Raw genomic sequence first — 22,879 nt, 5'->3', positions numbered from 1 at the left:
GCATAAAATATAACTTAAGAAAAAAAACAGAAAATCCCTATAAATAAATTTAATACTCCTGGGTTTTTCGCTTATACATTTACAACTTGCCGCTTGCATTCCGTGACCACGTTGTTCATTAAAAAAAAAATACAATGACGCCGGTAATACTGGGTTGAATACACAAACATAGAACTATGATGAAGAACATTTAAACTATGTAGAAGATCTCATTAAAATTACATGAATTTATTGCACAATTAAACAGTTTTACACAAATACAGACATTTACAGCTTAGCTTTTCATTATGATTTAACCTATTTACAATAACGGGAATTTTAAAAATACAAAATAATATAGGATACAACCACCTTTCACATATTTTTATGTACATCAGTCAAAATTGCATACGCATTTTTGAAACGATTAACTATTTCTAAGATGGATTCTAAACTTTAATGGCATACACAACTTTGACACTAAAGATATAATTCAAATTTGTTACCAAATTATACGTGCTAAAAACAATTACGAATCTGACCAACGTGGTCACTGGAACTATTTAAATTGTGTATTTATTTTAATGATCATTACCTAAAGAATTTACAGTAACATTATAAACATTTTAAACCTATTGTATTTATATTTTAGTGTTAATAAAAAAATGTACAATGATTTTTATAACTATTAAATAAATTTCTTAACAATAATATTGGTTGTGCCGTTCTTTTATATCTGTTAGGATATTATACGCCGTTAATGTGCGCTTTTTTGTGCGCCATTTTATATTTAATTTTAAGTGAATTATACTTGCAAATTATTTATTTTTTAGCGTGTGTTTCATTTTGTTTTTCCGATGGTCGTTACACGGCAGGCCAGACCCTGTTGACAAACAATTTTCTGTTATTAATGTTTCTGATAAATAGCCAGACCAATTCAAAAAGGACATCATTCAAAATCTATTTTTCAATATACTCTGAACTGTATTTAAAATACCTTTAACGAAGTTAACTAAGAAATAAATTAAAACCTAGAAATTTAGATTACGCGCCTCATTTTTATAAGTAACGATAAACAAAGTAAATTACACACAAACAAATATAATTTATTAAAAACGAACGGTAATACAAGACCATCTGGGAAAATAATATGATAACGCAAGCTATCGTAATATCGTATATGCCATTATAGTATAGAATTTGGTAAACTGCACAAATTAAAAAAAAAATATTGTTATTGTGACCATAACAATCAAATGTAACAGAGTGGTAGCGTTTGATATCATTATGTTATCTTAGTAAAACTATATAATAAGAACTTTTAAGAGAGAACTTGGCAGGTGTATGCTTTTTGCTAATTGTAACAGTCACAACTTTTTTCTAGTAATTACTATTGTAGTTTTATTTATAAATTCTAGACTTATAAAATCTTCAGCTGTCATAATTATTTTGTTCATTCGATCCCAAGAATTGACTTCTCAGCCCCATCCGGTGAAATAACGCTAAGCCGTTTTCACTGTAAATAAATTAGTACATTTTAATCTAGGTGTTTTTATTTTTTTTATTTGCTATATTATCATAATTTTTTAGAAAAATATTTATTTCCTATTATAAATATAATATGTTGAATGTTGTTCTTCATACAAATATTAGTTATTGCGTTCATAGGTTTGTAGTAGTTTATTAGGTTTATCTTTTTAAAGTCTTTTAATATTGTTTTCAATCAGACTTTAAGATTACCTCAATAACTTAACCGAAGACTATCTGGGTGGTGTAATGTTTGTCTAACTGTAAATGTGCAGGTATCTCATGTGTCTGTATCCTCATGTTGATGAGGTTTGGACACAGGATCATCATTAGAAGACGTGGCTTTTAAAATGAACTATTGCGTATCATATATTTTTTTTAGGTGTTAAGGCAACGAAGATAATACACCGCGTATTTTTTATTTTTTTTATTTTTGACAGTTTCAACTCAAAATAGCTTCATTTTTAATTATTTATATAATACACAACATCGTTCCACTAAGTTTAATTGAAATTAAATGTTTAATAATCTATTTCATTGTTTTATGACCGAAAGGTATTGAGTCTTCACCACGAGTTTCCACAGGACTGATCAGATATTATGCGCTGAAATTTATCAGACGCAAAACGCTACCAAACTTTTTAGAACTATGCTGCGGAAATGCTATCATTAACAAATTATTTTTTATAGTTTTAATTTACTGCCCAGGCAAATGACCAACCTGATGGCAAGATCTAGAGAAACACTTCGAAGGTCATCGACCTGAGGCCTTAGTCTCTTCACATCAACCCTTTACCGGCCCGCTATAAAGGCCGTAGTCCACCGCGCTGGCCTTGTGCGGATTGGTGGACTCCACACACCTTTGAGTATATTATGAAGATCTCTCAGGCATGCAAGTGTGAGTGATATTTAATTATTTAAAACGCACATAACTCAGAAAAGTTAGAGGTACGTGCTAGGATTCGAACTCGGTCCCCCTAAAGTGAAGTCGAGCTCCTACCAAATGCTGTCACTGCATCAGTACCTTAGCCTCACCGCCTTAGCCTCATTTGCCTGTTATTACACCGGCAACCACGCCCTTCATGGGGGTAGTACTACCCAGGACGAGTTCTATCAAAAAAGCTTTAAAACCACTAAAACTATTAATATAATACTATTAAATTCCTGTATATATAAGAGAATCTCATGAATTCTAATGGCGTGTTTTTGAGTTGAAACAGTTTTGATGAAAGGGTTCGTAGATGTTCTTCATAATATTGACAAACAAAAAAAAAAAAAAAAACACCCGGCTAAGTTTGCTGTGGGCTTCTTCTTAGACCAGGACGCGTTTGGAACCCTCGTAGCTTTAGTTTTAAGTTTACGAATGTGGTTATCGCCATCATCTCACTACCGTGTAATTCTTATGTACGCATCAAAAGTGCCACCTGTGGGCCTACTTGAATTAAGATATTTTTGACTTTGACTTTGACTTTGACTATTGATACTTACGTTAAAAGGCCAGGGTTGGCGTCAGCTTGGTACCAGGAGTACTGGGGTACGTAGGGGGGGTGCGGTTGCGGCGCCCCCTGGTGGTGAAGCGCGTGAGCATGCGCGCCCTTCATGTCCCAAGGGCCGGGTGGCGCGCCCTGTTGGCAAGGGAAGACGATAAGTTAAATCCTAGAAGCGAAATCATAATAATAAAAACATTACACACAGGACTCCTCTCCGAATAGGCCGTACTATAAATGCGACTTCCCACGCATTTTTATTTTTTTATATATATTTATAATTGACGGACCAAGCCCAACTGATGGTCAGCGGAAAACTATCACCTATATTCACTTTGCAGGGCATGCAACGAACACGTATTGCAACGTGCCGCGCTGTGCCCAACCTGAAGCGTAGTTGTTAAGCCACCATTAAAGCAATCCCCTCTACTGCGATCACTAACCCGTCTACTCAGCTTGGTGATTAAGTGCCAACACTCTTGTTGGGCGAGGCATTTAGTCCAGCAGTGGACGATAGGCTAATCGAACAAGATCGTGCAGTGGTTTAATGGTCTACAATTTCGAGTGCAGAGTGCGCAACGATTACTAAATCATGTTAATTAAAAGTTCTAACAATTTAATCCGAAATTATATTGTCATACGGCTTCGCGTGACAGTGTAAATAAATAATCACACATGCGTGTTTGTATATAGTTCTATACCTGTAAGTGGGTATGCGAAAGGCGTGCCCACCACACCTGGCATTTACATAAATTGTTGTTTATTGTATTAAAGGAGAGTCTTGGATAATGGACAATTTTAATCTATGAAATTGTGACGTGGGCGCTGGACATTCGTGAGCTGTGTACATAACATCCCTAACTAATATTTCTAACTATTTTCTGTATTACTTTTCTTCGCCATCGGTTGCCTGGAAGAAATCGCTATGAAGCGATAAGGCCGCCAAATTGAATACGTTGTTTTGTTATACTTTCCTTTTTTTATGTACTTTTTGTGATGTGCAATAAAATTATATTCATTCATTCATTCATTCATAACATGCGGCCAATGAAGTGAGATATTGTCTGAGTATTGATTGTCATATTTGACAAAGAACTCTGCTTATTTGATGGCTTCTTCGTCTATAAAATTTGCTTTCTGAACTAGTGTTAACCGCAATAAAAAAAATACTAAAACGTCTAAAATTAATATTTTTTTTTTTATAGAAAGTTTATAACATGTTTTCATCCAAATATACGACTAGAGTAAACAAACTTAGTCAATGTATCAAATGAGCATCACCAGGGAAAGCAGGGCAGAATATTGTTGGTTTTTTTTTTTGTTTGAAAACTTACATTGCACACACACACACATTTTTTACAAAGTAAACACATACACAGAAGAAACTTAGAATAGATAATTAGCGCGTGCAAAGGTATCCTTACCAAACTAATGGTTGCATTAAATAGATTCAAATGTTTAGATATCGATATGCTTAATCTCCTTTATTGCCTTAGTCTCCCTTAAACTGATTCATGATTTTTAGATTCTAAGAGCAAAGTTATGTAATGTTCTTTATATATTAAGGTTGTTTGAAAATTTTTCACTTACGTATCCGACCCTTGGATCCCACGACTGCTGGTGTGGAGGCTTCACATCGCAGGAAGTGCCGTCCGGGGACCGGCCTGCCGTTGGCTGTAACAAACCATCATTTTTAAAATCACATGAAAATACACGAGTCAAAAACTCCGCCCAAAATTCAGAATATATTCTGAACTCTACTGAATTCTACTCATTTTAGAACTGCAAAAAAGTTATTGTTACATTGTTGTTCTTTCACGCAGCAACAGAGCAACGGATTGATACGGTTTTATGCATTGATATCGTTTATGGGTGATAACAAGACTCAGGCAGCTTTTAATTCCGTAATAATGCATGGTTTTGCTTCATTATAATGAAATAAGTTTTTAGTTTATAACGTTAGTTTTAATTCTGTCTTTTCTGATTGAATATGACAATGAAATGAAATATTGCCTGGCAAAGATCGCTACTTAGCGATAAGGCCGCCTTTTCCATCCTACTACTTGAAGAGTATGATTATAAAAAAAAAATTAAGTAGTTGAATTATGGCTGGTGCAAATTATGCACTCGAATCGTCGCGTCGCGCGTTGTGTTTTAATGTTTAAAACTCTAATGGCTATAAACCAAGGCCAGTTGCTTTAAATATAATGTTCTTTAACCTTGTAAAACCCTAGTTATCATGCTCGTCAATAAAAATAGGTTTAATTAAAATCTCTTACATATCCAACCTTTACGTCCCATGAGGGTTGCGGCGGTTGCTTCACGTCCCATGGCGTGCCCGTGGGCGACAGGCCGGGGGAGAGCTCCGACACGGGCGTAGAGCTGGGCGTGGGCGAGTGGGCCTGCGTGGGGCCGCTCTGGTACGCGGACGGGGAGTGCTGGGAGCCACTGGAACTGCCGCCTCCGCCTGGGAACAAAAATAAATATTATTTTATCATATTTTGGCGATCCCCGGACTTCGTCGGCGTATGAGTTGGCCTTAAAAGATAATACGCTGTCGCGGACTTTTATGCAGTGGGCAGCGACCCTCCTTTCTGAGTCCAAGGCCGTGAGTTCGATTCCCACAAGTGGAAAATGTTTCTGTGATGAACATGAATGTTTTTCAGTGTCTGGGTGTTTATCTGTATAATTAAAAGTTTATTTATTTATTAGGAAGCCAACGTGTATACAACCTATCTTAATATATTACACACACATTTAACAATTGTTTTATAATGCTGTACACCCCACTTAAAGGCTAACTCAGCATACAATAACACGAAAGATATTCTTTGTTTACCACCAAATTAAAAAAAAAAGTTTATGTATATAATTTATAAAAATATTTATAAATCATCTTTGTATCCATAACACAAGCTACGCTTACTTAGGGTCTAGATGGCAACGTGTCATTATTGTCGTAAAAAAAGGATCAATTCCGCATAAACTCTCAAAATTAATATTTTTTCCGTTTTATGCAACACTTTCATTGTACTCCGCTCCTAATGGTTGTAGCATGATGTTTTTTTTCAATCTCTGGTGTTAAAATCTGCAGATTAATAGCATAAATTGCTGTACTCACCATGTAATAGTTGATTGTTATTGGGGGGACTTCCGGGGGGTAGCCCGAGCCCGGGGGGAACCGCTCCTACTTGCGCAGCCTTCATCATCTTTTTGTATTTACTGCGCCGGTTCTGGAACCAAATCTTAACCTGTTGAAGAAAATCTACATGTTAATATGTGAAGAAAAACTTTGTATTCTTATTTCCAGCTTATCGTAGCTGTTTACGATTTGGGATAGTTAAAGTTTACACAAAGGAGTACCGAAAGCTTTATCTTATATTATCCAACTTATGTTTCGGAATCTTTTAATTTACGTAATTAAAATATAACTAGCTTTAACAGTTAAGGAATGGATCGTGGGGAAATCTGCAAGCCGGAGAGTTGTCTATTAAAATTTCAGAGGTCTACCAATCCGCACTGGACTAGCGTGGTAGATTACGGCCTAAACGCTTCTCATTCTGATTGGAGAGGCAATAGATTTATAATGATGATATTGGAATGTTAAATATCGTCACATGAGGAAAAAGCGTAGTGCGAAAATTATCGTCAAGCGGTAGCCGCCATATTTTTTCACTGATAGGTGTCCACCGATCAATTTTATAAAGTTTTATTAGTGCTTCGACACAAACACGAATTTCAGCAATACAGTCAACTACGCAGCACAAAAAAATCGTACAATCACGCACAGGGTGGCGTGATCGGAGGCGGGGCTAGGTGAAACCGTTGCTGCTCTGTTAGTGTAGTGACGGGACACGATTGTATCGATATTGATTATTCGTTTTTCCACTACAAGTTGGCTGATATCCCGCCTAAAGTGATGATGCAGTCTAAGATGCTAGCGCGTTTACCTGTTAGGAGGATCGCACTTATATCAAACCCGTACCCCTAATCGGTTTTACACGACATCTTATCGAAATGTCTTCTCTGGGTCTAATCCTGGACTTGCCATATATTAAATTAACAGCGGTAGCCACTGCGCCAGGGCGTCTTCAAAATATAGTCAAGGCAATCTATATTATATACAATGAACCCCAATTTGCTATGATCAGACTCAACTAACCAAATACGCACTTTTTAAATTAAATTTTGTACTTTTCTACTATTCATAACAAAGAGGCAGGCACTTAAGAGTACGTAGAACAGTTAAGGCAGGCGGACATAAAGAAAGATTATATACTTTCAACGGTGGGACTACAAGCAAGTTGTGGTGCCGTTATTTTACCGTTAGAATAGAGGTGAGTTACCGAGAGTTATAAGCCACCGAGAATTATATACGATTGTCATGTCACATCACTATGACAGTTGTCAACGATTTACGGCTTTTATATTTTAATCTATTTTAAAAATGACCATTGTGTTTAAAGTCACTATAAAGATGGCAATGTATAAATCAATATCAAAATAAACCGTAATAGTTATTAATATCCATTATATGATTTTATTCTTAAGCTGAATAATTATTATTCACAATTTAAGCAATTTAATAAAGTATCTGAGTAAAAAATACTGATGCACCCACATTACACGCAAATTATTGTAAAATGAAATATATATCCACATAATATTGAAATTATAATTTGAGAACAATAAAAGATCAGGAAAACCCTGTCGATAACATGTTCTCAATTACGACTGAAATTAAAAATTGACGTTTTAAATTATATACCGCGGAAAATAATAATTATGTTTAATTATAGCTGTCAAGTAAATTAATAGCCATTTAAAAATACATAAAAATCACGATTACGTGAAACAAAAAGGTGCCATAAATTAAACCTAAAATAAACTTGAAACAAGCTCTTGACACTAAATTGGTCAATTTAAAATACAGCGTTCATAGTGTGTTCAGAGTTCAGAGTTTCCTGACCTTTTGGAGCCTAACTTTTAAAAACTTAAGCTTTGATCCTTCTAACATTTGAGATCACGAGATTAGGTTAAAAATAACAGGACCTAACTTCAGTTACAGCAGTGCTAAAAAAAATGGAGATAGAATAGTTTAATTTGGTAAATTTTAATTACAAATGACTTAGTGTATTATTGTGCTAAGGTAAACATACATTAATGAGACTTAAATTGAATGCAAGTACAGAATAAAAAAATGATTATTTTGCCAAGATTCATTTAATAATGACTTATATTGACCGGTTGATCAATGAAATGAGCTGTATTTTAAACGGTGCGACAGCCGTATTATCGATAATCGATACATCAGGATAAATTATTTACGATCACGGTAACAGGTTGCTGGGTTGACATTAAAACATGTTGCATTTAAAACTTATATAACTCGACGTTATGAGGTTACATAATATTATGTTTACATTGTAATATTGTTTATCTAGTTAACTGGAGACGCTTTAGAGTTGATATAAATGAAATAAAATCTTTATGAGAAACTAACTTAGTTATAGTTTTATTATTATGATAGATTTTTTTTTTATTTAATAGTTCATATAGCTATTAAGAAGTTGAGAATATAAGATTTTAATCACAAAGACAGGTCTACTAAATATAGCTGATTTAAAAAAGTGCGCTGATTTCTTCATAACAATATATACAATCTGAGTTGGTTTTTTTCATGATTTAAGAATTCACATGCTTTATGGCTTTTTCTTTTTAAGGATCTAATGTCAGTCACAATGGACAACCGCAAACTTGAAATCAATGGATTAGTTATCACTTCTTGCATTATAAAAGTAAATATCGATTTTCTTGATTTGTACTTCTCTCAATTAGAAACTTTCTTATACTTTGAAACATAAGTTAGGGAAGTAGGAAAACCGTTCACGGGAATAGTGCACACGAAATAGCTGTTAATAAAGTTAATAATATGTAAAACATCAAAGATTATTGTCATAAATCCTTTTAATTTTCTAAAAAAATATACTTTATTGAGGTTATCGATATCAGGCGCATCGCATCACTACCCTCAACTTTCACCCCACCCTTATTAGCGGGGTCGACCCATGCCTTAACCTACCTAACCTATTCTATTGGTATTCTGCTCCAATTGACTTCCTTACCAAGTTATATCTAAAATTGCTTTATATGTTTTTTTAGTTTTTTTTGTGTGAACAATCGAATGCGGCGGGTCAGACCGGCTGTTGGTATGGCGAAGTACAGTTGGCTCAATTAAAATCAGTGGGCATATAATTGAGCTTCCCTATGATTCTAATAATAAATAAAAACACGCTTGGTATAAAAACCAAAGTAGTTTTTACCTTTTAGAATATTCGGTTTATAAAAGCGTTTTTAGTTTTTTTTAAACTATTAGGCACTTTTAGTACAGCAAAATTAATCGGTAACACATGCACCATCAGATTTGTTAATATTAAAGGAATAAGCTAAAGATAATGATTGAAAATTAAAATTAACATCATTCCAGCCTGAAATTTCCAAGATGAAAATTATATGAATTGAAATATATTGATAAAAATGGCAGAGTCTTATCAAATTAGTGTATTTTCATCGGTCCTCAATATATCTACAAAGTTTCAACGAAATCAGAACGTTCGAAGAGGGTCAAAATCAAGTCCAAGGAAGTCGGTTACAAACGTACAAACATACAAACCAACATACAGGTGAAGCTAATAAAAAGGTAGTAAAAACGGATTATTTTCTTTTAGAAAACATCTTATTTATTCTTTTCATAATTAAAAATTATTTTTACTCTATAAGCACTTTCGAAACGTTAAGTCCGATTGTTTGTGACTCTACTACTGGCTCGGAGGGCAGATTCTACCGTGTAGAAAGAAACTCAGAAGTTGCTCTTTTCCAACATCAATAATTTACATTTTAACATTCATTTTTCTATCTTTTGAAAGATGAGAACGGAGCCGGATGCTTCCAAGCAACCTTCATCAATTGTATTTTTTTAGTAACCTCGCTGCAATAAATATGTGTTTAACATTGTTTAAACGTATGCATTGTATTTTAAATAAAATATAATAAAAAATAAAATAGCTTTGTATAGTTTTTGAACAATGTTGTACTGACATTCATGGAAATAGGTATTATTGAAAATAAAACTGCGGTTGTCCATATGTTGCGGACTGCGGTGGCAGCCATCTTGCTTTTTGTTTTTTTAGGGCTATTGTCATGCAACGGTTTGGTGTTATTCAGCCAAGTTTCGAAATCGGTTTGTGTTTTATTTTTACTTTAAATTAATTGCTTGTGGTTTGTTTTTGTTTTTAATGGAAAGTCAGCGGTCTCACCTGATGGTGAGTGACACTGTAGTCTAAGATAGAGGTGCGTAAATAATCTGTAACGTGAAAGTTCCGTCATCATCATTATCTCAACCACAGGATGTTCACTTCTGGACTTAGGACCCTTGTAAGGATTTTCACACGTTACGGGCTTGTTGTGCTTGTATTCATGTACTCTCTGCGACACGTTTTATGTCATCGGACCACGTTATGGTGGCTTTTTTAACGGTGCGCTTTTCTGTGCGGTTGTCAATCCAGCTCCTAGAGCTCCGTTTTTCGATTCTCTGAGCTACGTAACCATCTCCAATTCAGTTAAGCTACGTGTTTAGTTAAATAAACAAAAGCATATGTGGTAATCTATGTTCTATCGATCTCTTTAATTATAATAATTATTTATTACCGTACGTGTCAAGCCAAAAATTATAAAATGGCTCCGCCAATGTGATTTCTTTATTGGTTTCTTTTGACTCAGAACTGGGATGGTTTTGAAAAAAATCGACAAAAAAAGGAACAGCCCATAATCCAAAGAAAGACCACATCGGATTACTTTTATAGATAGCGTTCGTTTAGGTGGTACGAAGTTCACCGGGTTCGTCTGTTTGTCGTGACTCTACCACCGGTTCGTAAGGCAGACTTTGCAAAGGAGAAGCCCACGAAATTACATTGGAAGCGTGAAAGGTCAAACCAGACATGTCTGCTTTGAGCCAAATGGAGTCGACATCACAGCTAACATCAACTTTGGTAGATCCATAGAATCTAAAGCCCAAATTGCCACCAAAACACTTGGTATTCTCAATAAAGTGAAGCGGTACTCAACGCCCCACCAACTGGTTACCCTATATCAGGCTTAGGGTCGGTCTTGCATGGAGTATTGCAGTCATCTTTATGATGGCTCAGCCAAGTACCAATTGGTCGCTTTAGATGCTGTGTGTAAGGTAGCAAGTTTGTTTGATGTTCTGTGTCTGAGTCTTACTTCTAATAACCTGGGTACCTTAAAAAAAAAGTGAAAAGGCATCGTTTGTCAAGTGACTCCCATCTTAGGCCACATCTGCACTTTCAATCAGGTGGTCAAGCGCTAGACTAATAAAAAAAAAACTGTGTGTCTATGCCTAGCAGTGGGACATAAATGGGCTGATGATGATGACGATTATCACAGAGATTGTAAAGGAGGCAATATAAATTCATACATTAAAAGAACAGGTACTTAAATACAAACTGTTAAATCGCTATCAAAAGTTCATCTTAAATAATCAGAGCACAAAAATTTCACTTTTCAAAAAGGCCTTTTGCGATATCGCTAAGTCTTAAGAGCTAGTGGGAATCTTTGGTAAGGTAGTACATAAAAGAATAATTTACGAATTATGTGCTTACAAAGTTCCTATATATTGGTCTTATCTTCTTACTCTAAGAGTAAACAACCACACCACGAGACAGATGTCGAACGCGGAGGCCGACTGTGCCTCTTTGTCATCGTTCCGCGCTCTCGCTTGCACTTCAAGCCTTGAATGGAACGCCTCAGAGCGAGGTAACGCCGCATACGTCATGTTTTTTCGTGCGTGCAGCGGGCTCCATCGAATTATAAGACGTTGTCACGTCAAAATGGAAAAACGACAGTACCCTGATCGTCGAAACCAAACAGTGCCCACTAAGCATTCTAAATTGTACCGATTACCTCAGTCGCTCTATTGAATTGTCATTTTTGTTATTTTTCTCTAAGTTGTACAATACGCGTTAGCACCCAGTTTTTTCGATTTAAAAAAATCCGTACTCAATTAGCACACGGGTAGTTCTTGGGAACACACTAAGCCATAGGTATAATTACTATGCAGTAGTTAAAGCCCATCAACCCCCATCAGAACAACGTGGTGGGTATATTACAGAGAAAGCCTGACACTGTTATGTAAGTGCCCAAAATTCCCCGCCGGCTCTCGGTGCAATATATTTGCCCGGTCTCACCGAGTCCGTTCCTCGGGACGACGGTATGCAATACCGACATAGTTATAAGGACGGCATTCTACATACAGGGCGGTGAGTACAAAGAAATATCGGGCATAGAGAGCATAGCACTAAGAAATGGTGCCTTGGCGAATACAGCTATTCCACCACTCGGCTGGATGGTTTTATGCAGTAGGCAATTATTTTATTTTATTAATTAATTAAATTTAGTTATCTCAACATACATATACCTTATTGTTACAGTGGTTAGTACTTTCAACTACAGATCACTTGAAATCCCGGGTTGACCCAAAAATTGTTAAGTATCGGTTTTTTTTTTCAGTACTAATTTGAAGTTAGGAAATTGATTTCCACCCTCGTGCCATTATGCCGTTGGTCGCGGATATAATTACTAACGTATAAAATAAATAATTGTAAATTTTCGCAAACCAGTCTTTGCTCTAAAACCTTTTCTCCTATGTGAGACGTTAGGCTGTGAATGATGTATTGGGCTTAACGTTGTAAGTTTTTAAGTTCAGTATAGTGTTTGGATGTTCGACTCAGGGACCGAAAGTGGTAGAGGAATAAGAGTTATCAACCGGTAAAAATATGGCAACCGTTTATAATAGCTATTCTACCGTAATGTTATGTCTGTAGTGGAAAACAAGTGATTGGCCGCATGGTAAAATATTGTAACCGTGTTAGATCGGACTCATCAACTACGGATTACGAGGATAATTAATACTACGACAATACACACATCGCTATCTAGCCCCAAAGTAAGCGTAGCTTGTGTTATGGGTCTGATGAATATTTTTATGAATATAACACACATAAATACTTTTACTATACAGATAAACACCCAGCCACTGAAAAACATTCACGGTCATCACACAAACAACAAAAAAATATATATTTTTTATACTTAAATTGCTGCACCAACCCGTTCCTTCGTTTTTTTTTTCTAACGTCAAAGGTTGTCTGGAAGAGATCGCTTTAGTGATAAGACCGCCTTTGCACGCTCTATTTTATTTTTATTATTTTAAGTTTCATCTGTATTTGTGTTTTATTTATATAAAATGTGTGTGTGCAATAAAGACTTAATACCAACAAACAAACAAACATTTTCCAGTTGTAGGGATCGAATCCACGGCCTTGGACTCAGGAATCAGGGGCTTTTATATCGGTCGCGTTATATAACTTGTTATAGGTCGCCAACCCACATATAACCAGCGTGATCTAAAACGCGCACTAATCTATTGGATATTATTAGCGAAAGAACTGATGACTGGACTCTGCCAATTATCTAACCTTGAGCTGATATTAACATTTTTTTCGTGAAAATACCTATACAATTTTTTTGTCAGATCCAGGAATCGAAAGCAGGACTTAGAGAGTATATTAATAACTAGACCAAAGAGGCGAGGTAGATCACGACGTACATCAATCAAATAAATTTCTCAATTTGAGAATTAAATACAGAACAAATTAATAAATTATATCAAAAAGTTATTAATATTTATGCTTTGACCGGTCGCGCTTGACGCAGTTCTTATTTTTTTTTGTAAAAAAAACAGTAGCCGGTACAAAATTGCATGGCACACCCTGGCAACCCGTGGAGTTGATTGCTTTATTTTTAAAATTGTCTCCTATAGAGGAAAATCTATAGAGGAAGGTGGATCTATCGAGGAAAGTTGTCTATGGTTGGAAGACATGCCAACCCGCTGACTCAGTTGGTGGCTTCATTTTGAGCGAATCTTGTCGGCGAGTAGCGCTTGTGCGTGCTTCCTAATGACTTCTGAAAGATCTGCATTTTTATAATTGTCTCGCCTAAACTTCGTTATTAATTATTTTAAAATTCACATTTCAACACTAATCCGTGATAGACCGACAGATCACGACCTACATCAATTAAACAACGGCTCAATCTTCGAAATAAATATACAGAACAAATTAATAAATAATTAAAAACATATCAATATTAATGCTTTGTCCGGTCGCGCATGACGCGGTTCTGTTTTTTTATGGTAAAAAGCAGTAGCCGGTACAAAACTGCATGCCGCGGCCGGACATTGAATGACGTGGAGTAGATTTGTTTTATTTTTGTCTCATATAAAGGAAGGTAAGTTACCAACATTTTCTGTATTCCTGTAAAACTTATTAATTTGTTTTAAATTATAAATAAAATTAAGCTGAATTCGGTACAATCTGCAGAAATCTGACAAAATGACCTAAACCAACCAAATCAACGGCTCAATCTGCAAAATATATCCACAGAAGAATTTATTCCTTGTCCGGTCGAGCGTGAAGCGGTTTTTGATTGTTTTCCTGTAAAAAGAACAGTAGCCGGTACAAAACTGCATGACGTAGTACTTCGGACATTGAATGACGTGGAGTGGTTTGTTTTATTTTATTATTTAAACTATTGTATTATTAATTTTAAAGACGTCGTTGGTTTTATTGAAATAGTGTAAAGAATATTCGCATTTAAAAATAGAATGATAAGTTAAATTTTTATTTCAACTTATTGACTACTTTTGACTTTTAAAGAAGCAGATTGTAGATTATTGTATGCATGTACAATGAACTTTAAATAATTAATAAAGAAAGCATAATTTTCTTTAATCCGCGACTGCTAGAGCTTTAACCACGGCTTCCGTTTATTAAAAGTAATAAATAATTAAAAAGTTATCACTTTTTAGGCTCTGCACTGTCGCGAATGACGCGATTCTTATTTTTTTCTGTTAAAAAAACAGTAGCCGATACAAAACTGCATGCCGAGGCCGGACATTGAATGACGCGAAGTATATTGTTTTATTTTATTTTTTAATCGTCTCCTATCGAGGAAGATAAATTAGCAGTACTTTTTTGATTGTATTTCCTTGAACTTTGTTCTTTTTTATTAATTTAAGTTTAATATGCATATCTAATCTTGTTTTGGTATAATCCGCCAAAACCCAGACAAGTGTCAAGTGTGTGATGAAATTTATTGTAGTATTTATATGTGCATATAATATTTTCTGTTGTGTGCTTATGTATTTTTATACACCCAACACTCTTACATTTACGCTTTTAACTAACTCAACTGGAGATTTATTTTTGTTTATTTATTTATGTATATGTGTTTTTTTTTTAATCGCTTAAAGCTTGACGGGCGTCCTGGAAAATCAAGGGTGTGCGGACAATTCATAAGCGAAGCTTTCAGTACGGCAAATTATCAACTATGAAATATTGCAGATCGATGCCTCGCTAATTGGTGGTAGAAAGGTAAGTGTATAATAAACAGGGTTTAGTATACAGTTGTCACAGCGAAAGATATGGAGCTGTTTTTTAATATATCTTTGAAGTGAAAACTTCTTTAGCCGCGTATAGCGATTAAAGAAAAAAGACTACTACTACTACACTACTAATCTACTACACTACTACAGACTACTAATCTTTTCGCGTCACCGTTGATCATGACATCCCCTTGACATAATGCGCCAGACTAGCGACGCGTAATATAGCGGTATTTATAAACCATTTCTTATTTGTTGTTATAGCGGTAATCATATATACATTCTGTAAAAATTACAGAACAGGTACAGCTCGCCGACAGACAGGCAGACGGAGGCTTAGTTGACAAACAAACACATGCATATATATATGAATTTATGTATGCATATTTATTTGTGCATGTGAGTTTCCTTTTTACCCTGAAAATATTATTAGATACACATCTATTCTCGTCAATTGTGTAATGAGTATACAGTGTTTTTTTATCGTAAAACATTGACAGTTCTTGTAATCTATCCGATCTACATCAACTCATTAACAAGTCAAGCAATATTCAAAATAATGGAAGTTGAATACACCAGTTACGAAATTAAAACTTTAATGTCTGCGTATAGAATTTTGGAAGCAGCTAATTGTAAGTATATGTTATTAAAATCTTTTTCTGCTGCGTGAATTGACCACAATTGGTTAAATCAATACAGCCACCGCACCACCGAGTGACACTCTATATAGGATATTTCTTATACACCTAACTGTTAATTAAATTTTCTTTATATTTTTATATGGTTTATTATTTGTGTTTTCTTTTCGTATTTGTTTTTCTTACTAATTTTTTTGTGTACACCCTGACTCTATACTGTAACCTTTCTCTTGTCCTGTATAGGATGACTGGAAGAGTGATAATGCCGCCTTTTGTACCTGCCTAATATTTCTTGTTAAACTTTATATTATGTTTTGGTGAGTGATTTGAATTAACTTTTACCAAGAAAAAGTAGACATTGCTTTTCTTGGTAGCTATGATAGTGGTAAGGAAATCGGCTTCCCTTGTGCGGGGATCGAGTTCAAACCCTCGCACGCACCTCGTCTTTCCGGAGTTAAGTGCGTTTTATGCAATTTACTATCAGTTTTTTCAACGATGTACACATTGTAAGGAAACCTGTACGCCTGTTCTCCACAAAGTTCTTAAAGCTATGTGAAGTCCACCAATCCGCACTTGGCCAGCGTGGTGGACCACAGCCGAAGCCCTGCTCATTCTGAGAGGTGGATTGGTAATGGGCTGATAATGATGAATACACATTGGTCAGATTAAATATCACCGTGAATACATAAACACGATCAATTGGCGCTGTGGGCAGCGACCCTGCTCTCTGAGTCCAAGGCCGTGTGTTCGATTCCCACAACTGGAAAATGTTAGTGTGATGAACATTACTGTTTTTCAGTGTCTGGGTGTTTATATGTCTATAGACATAAAAGAGAAAGTGTGTGGGTATGTTCCGTATAGGCTCCGAAACGGCTAGACCGATTTCAATGTAACTTTCAGGGAATCTCCGGATTGACCTGGCGAGTAATCCTGTAAAGTTTGGTGACGATCGGAGCACTCCTATTTTTGAATTGTCAAACTGTCAAATACAGCTTTTATTTACTATGATGATATTCTATTGTTGGGTGTACATGGGTGTAGATAATGGCCTTCACCCGCTCCAGAAGAGAATAGAAGATAATGAATACGGAGAGAAATAAATAATTTAATATATTATAAAACTTAAATTAAAAATTTAATGATGTAAGTTTATTGTTTAAATATAAGCAAAATCTAGCCCGGCGAAGCTGGCTGGGTACACTAGTATATTATAAGTATTTATGTATATTATTCAATAAAAAATATTCATCATTCATCTTAGTACCCATAACACAAGCTACGCTTACTTTGGGGCTAGATGGCGATGTGTGTGAATAGTCGTATTATATTTGTTTATTATTTATTTATAAACACAAATCGATGTCCCAGCTAACATATTAACTATTAAGCGAAAAGTAAGTGAACTTTTTCTAGTCACCATAAATTATTCCCTACGTTAAGTGGAGACAGGAAACATACCTAATGGTTTTAATACATGCAACACTTTCGTTCATATGTAAAGTGCGAGTTGGTGAAAAAACTACACACCATTTGTCTTACTGACACTTTTTCTGCTTCAATAAATGTAAATATAAGTCGTGTAATGTAAAAAGAGTACTTAGGATCTTCCTGCGTAGTCAGGCAATTTTTACAATGGACTCGATTTTTTCTTTAATATAGTGGAATAATAAATGACAAAGTATGTTTGTTTGTCGTTCTTTCTCGTAGTAATCCGTGCTGGATTTAATTTATTACAGATGGTTTATGGTTTGATTTTTTTATATAGGAATATAATTCAGATCATGGCATATGCCATCAACAGAGCGCAAATCATCAGAATTATAAGATGATAGGCAGCCCATGCTTGTCATAGTTCTTCTTATTTATGAAATTGGCAACCTAGAGACGGCTAAAAAATACTTTTTTGTACTAGGAAATTATAGCATTTCTGTGGGATATAAAAAACACTTCATTGGCCAATTATTATTGTAATTTTCAAATCAGACAAATAGTTTTGTAGATTAGCAGGTATAATCGTTTAGCTTTATTATTAATTTATTTATTAAGTTTACGTACTAAAATCGTAATCTTTTGCATTTGCAAGTGGTTAAATATTTCATTTCGCCGGTCAATACTCAGCTCCCTTTTCACATGACACCAACTATACTTTGTTGAATATTCTAATCGATTGTATGATCTGAACGCTTTTCACTTACAAAGTGTATATCTGAGCATATAATGCTTGCTTTTTGTTTAACACTTATTGTAATGTAATTTGTATATAAAATTATGTGAATACTTAAAATAAAGTAACAATTTGTCTTGCTGACACTTTTTGTGGCTTGAATAAATGTAAATACTTCGATGTTTCAATACTTGTGCAAATTATCATGGAATATTAATTTTCATCCATACTAATATTATATGCGAAAGTTTTTCTGTTTGTTTGTTTGTTTATGTATTTGCTTTTCACTTATGTTCAGGTTACTTACACATATGCAGATTTTATCCTGTAAATGGACATTTATGAAACATTTTAGCACGATAAAACTTGTGGGGAACCGCTCCTGCGGTTCTATAAAAGCTTTGTTACCTATGTACACTTTAGCTTAACTAAACTTTGTAGAATTTGCACAGAGTTAGATTGCACCTTGGGCATAAATCAAAACCGTGGAGGCCGATTGGTGCAGTGGGCAGTTATCCTGCTCTCTGAGTCCAAGGCTGTGGGTTCGATTTCCACAACTAGAAAATGTGCAATAAAGATGAATGGTTTTCAGTTTCTGGGTGGTTTATTTATCTTAGTACCCAGCATCTTAGTATAACACAAGCTACGCTTGCTTTTGGGCTAGTGTATTGTCGTAATATATTTATTATTAAAACTTAGTTAACTATATACATTGTTATGTAATTTATGATTATGTAAATGCTTAAAAAAGCAACACGCAATTTGTTCCACTTTTAGTACAAGTTTCTATCGATAAATAATTAAAAAAAAGTGTTTTTTTTTCGGTATTATAATAGTAAATTTACTTTTTAAAATGCCTCGATTGACTATTAATTAGCAAGTTTGGCGATAAAGGGGTAAGGCCAATCGGTTATTTGTTCAGAAATTTTTGAATTATTAAATGTTGTTTATTTATATGAACCAACGAAAAATATATATTTCTAGGGAAATAATAGATAGATAGATAGATAGATAGATAAATTCTTTATTGCACACAATTTATAATATAAATTGAAAACATAAATATAAGACGAATAACAATGCGCAAAGGCGGTCTTATCGCTTTAAGCGATCTCCTCCAGACAACCCTTAATGAAAGAAGAACAGGAGTATGGAAACCTATTGCCTCAGGGAGCATGTTAGTTTGTCGGTTCCTATTATTATGTATAACATGCTATAGTAAGAGTTAAAAACCGGACGATGTCCGGGTCTAAGCTCTTTAATATTGTCTTCAATAAGAAGGAGGTCTGTGCCCAGCAATGGGACATAGTAGGCTGATAATCTGGTTAATGTATTAGTTTTTATTTGCATGTATATTACTTAAATTGAAAAGTGTGATTGTTTGTTTGTTCATCCTTAACTTAGCAACTGTATTAACTATAATTTTGAAACACCGCTACTTGAAATATCGGAGAATAACAAAGACTTCTTTCTATCCCAAGAAATATAGCGGTTCCCACGGGATTTAAAAAAAGACGTAATAAACGCGAACAAATAACGCATGCCACACTTTTAATTAATGATGGCTACGGCCGACTTCTGTATTTTATACTTCTTTAAGATTCTGCTTCTCTTTTTAATGTGCTTAACTTGTCAAAGTAAAGAGTTTTAAAAAATGTGTAGATATCAAACACTTTTATCGCATTACAACTCACTTTTTTGTACGGTCTAATTCACTCTAATACTAAACTAAAAAAAGAACAGCACATTACACTGTAAAAGGGCAGTTATCTTAATTTAATTAGCCCTCAATGATGTTGTCAAAAATGTGATAATTAGTTTTTCCCGATCGCCTAAAATAGGTAGCAACTGATCGCATCGCCATCTTAATGGGACGACCGCACGGGGTGTGTTCGGGGAAAAAAGCTAATCGATTAAAAGTTTGATCTTTGATCAGCTCACTTTTTGCGTGACACTTACTATACTTTTTTTAAACCGACTTCAGAAAGGAAGCAGGATTCCTCGTTGGACTGTATGTGTTAATATTTTATTTATTTTTATTTAAACTGTTTATTTGTACATCAATACACAGTTAGGAATATAAAGGAAGAATAGAGAGAAACACAAAGATCTAGTAGAATATAAAAGGCGGCTTTATCGCTTAGAAGCAATATGATTTTAATGTATGTTCCATCGATCTTCGTGAAATGTGAATTGATTTCGAAATTATTTTTTTTACTTAAGAGGGTTGTATGCTTTCGACGTTCGAAGTAGTCACCAAGTCCTGATGCAAGGATCTGATGAGGGGATCCCATGGGATTTGAGTAAAATCCATAATTTGTGAATGTCATGTGCAATGTGTGTTTTGAACTCTGTCAAATGAAATGAAATCCTTTAACGATTGAGGTGTTTGAGTGCCAATGGAGTTTCTTTTTTCTTTAATTCTCTTATTTGATCCTGTAACTTATTAATAGTCAGTCGAAGGCTTCGCTTCCTGTACATTTGCATACAGGGAAAAAAGGTATAAAATTCACTCTCAAAGCTATAATATGCACAAAAATTGGTATTTTGGCTTTCGGTTAAAAGTAAGACGTCGTAGGTACGTTTTTAATCTCACACAGATTTGATAAATCCAGAGAATAATTGTTTGTGGAAAGGTTTTTACATGTTATAGCCATAAATTTGGTAATTTTACTTTTATTTGTTGTACTAGCGGAAAGATAATGCGACGCGGTGGGTCCGGGATATTGCATGGAGCATTAGATGGAAGAATTATCTTGAAAATAAAAAATATTACAGTGGTATGAATGTATCTGTTGAACTATATTTAAGAAATGTTGATTAACCAAACCTTAGTTTAAAATCTTTAATTAGATGGCAGTTTGTATGTGAAAAAGTTGACAGTGAAATCGCGAGGTAAGGATTATTTATATTTAAAAAGATTTAAAAAATATGGAATCCTTAAAGATTTGTTTGTTGATACTCTTTAATATATCGTAAAATGAAAATTAAAACTAAATGCCCGTACCTTCGTTTATTAAAACTAAATTCAAGTTATTTTACGTAGGTACATTTAGTATTTTATCGTACAGTTACTATAATTAGTCATCAATGCAATCGTAAAGCAATCTCCACGGCTTTCAATAGCCGATTGGCACACATACGTCAAGTGGTCATCGTCGCGGTCACATCGCTTGCCGTTTCCAGTTGAATTTGTCTCTTATATTATAAAATAAAAGTTTCCGCCGGAGAAGTAGTTTTATTGCGCGGCGCTTTGAACGATCGAGTTGTAAGTTTCAACTAAAAGGTTTGTTTGGGTTTTGTTTGTATTGTTTGTGACGTTTATTTCATTATAGTTTCGCCGACTTTAGCTACTGTGGTGGCATTTTAAAGATCTATTAATTTTTTTTGCTGCCTCGATCGTTCAGTAGTTAAGCATGTTCGCTACTGATTACGAAGTCCTGGATTCGAAGTGACTGGGACCGATGGTTAATGTGCTCTCCGAGGCTCCTCGCTCCTTTGTCAAAAACATGTATGTGGAATACATGTTTTTGTTTACACAATTTATTTCGACACATTTTCTCGTTTTATCTCATAGGGATAGAAAAAGAGAGCGCATGTGAGACTCCAGGGCTTATTACTTACCAACAGAACACCGGTTCCGGTTTGAATGTTTTATGACTGCCGTACCCCTAACAGGTTAGCCCTTCACCATATTAGAATGCATCATCATAAACCACCAGTTGCGATTGCAGTCAAGGCTAACTTGTAAAGAAAAAAAAAACGTGTGTGTACTTATGTACACGCGATAGAAGTTATACTTCTTTGGTGTAACAGGATAAAAATCTTTTCAAAATTTTTATCTTTCGCCTTATTCTGCGTTTGTAGAAAAAAAACTACTAAAACAATAGAAAAAGGTATTTAATACATTGAAAGATTTATTATAACGCATTATCTAGTTATCTCATTATTGGAAATCTATGTTTCATCATTAAAATTTGAGATTTCTGTTTGTAAAATTGCACCAATAAAATCACCGGAATGAGCCCGCACACTTTGACAATTCAATGTGTACAGGGTCAAACCTTTTATTGAAAGACAAAGTTTTTGAATATAGCTATATATGTGCGCACATAATGCGGCGGGGAGAATGATAGCCTGGAAAAAATTATAGTTACGGGCAACACCGAAGGCAAAAGACCTAGAGGCCGGTCCCCAACAAGATGGGCAGACCAGCTGAAAAAATCAAATTCAGACCGCTTCTATCAAATCGCAAAAATGGCCTCCAACAGAAGTCGATGGAGACAGTTTACCAACGCGAAGTTGAGATCTCACCAGGACCACGATCTTCAGTCATGAAGGAACGACCATAGAGAGAGAGATATATATATATACTAGCCAACCCCATCTGTCTTGCTGATTTGTGAATCTAAACCATCCAGGGTGCCACCCAAACGCATACCGAAAAATTTATTCAAATCGGTCCAGCCGTCTAGGAGGAGTTCAGTGACATACACACGCACACAAGAAATATATATATAAAGATAGACTTCAGGGTGTCGGCTTTTCGTGACGGTGTGTAAAA

The 22,879-nt window shown here is 34.9% G+C and overlaps 1 protein-coding gene across 2 annotated transcripts in view; it reads right to left on the bottom strand.

The window, feature by feature from the left end:
* Nucleotides 1–706: 706 nt before the first annotated feature.
* LOC120625099 (homeotic protein distal-less) overlaps nt 707–22,879 on the bottom strand; it is a 116,475-nt gene continuing 94,302 nt past the window's right edge. The window contains exons 3-7 of one of the 2 annotated variants that reach the window (XM_039892025.1): nt 6,115–6,244; nt 5,273–5,460; nt 4,584–4,667; nt 2,995–3,131; nt 707–862 (exon numbers count right to left, since the gene is read on the bottom strand). In XM_039892025.1, the coding sequence (XP_039747959.1) occupies nt 844–862; nt 2,995–3,131; nt 4,584–4,667; nt 5,273–5,460; nt 6,115–6,244 (558 nt within the window). In that variant the 3' untranslated portion in view covers nt 707–843. Of the gene's footprint in view, nt 863–1,410; nt 1,496–2,994; nt 3,132–4,583; nt 4,668–5,272; nt 5,461–6,114; nt 6,245–22,879 lie in introns of those variants that run through there. The other variant, XM_039892026.1, reaches the window with a different exon arrangement.

This window comes from Pararge aegeria, chromosome 7, assembly GCF_905163445.1.
Source record: "Pararge aegeria chromosome 7, ilParAegt1.1, whole genome shotgun sequence".
NCBI lineage: Eukaryota > Metazoa > Arthropoda > Insecta > Lepidoptera > Nymphalidae > Pararge > Pararge aegeria.
Note: the sequence above shows the minus strand (reverse complement) of the source record. Positions and strands in the feature narration are given on the sequence as shown.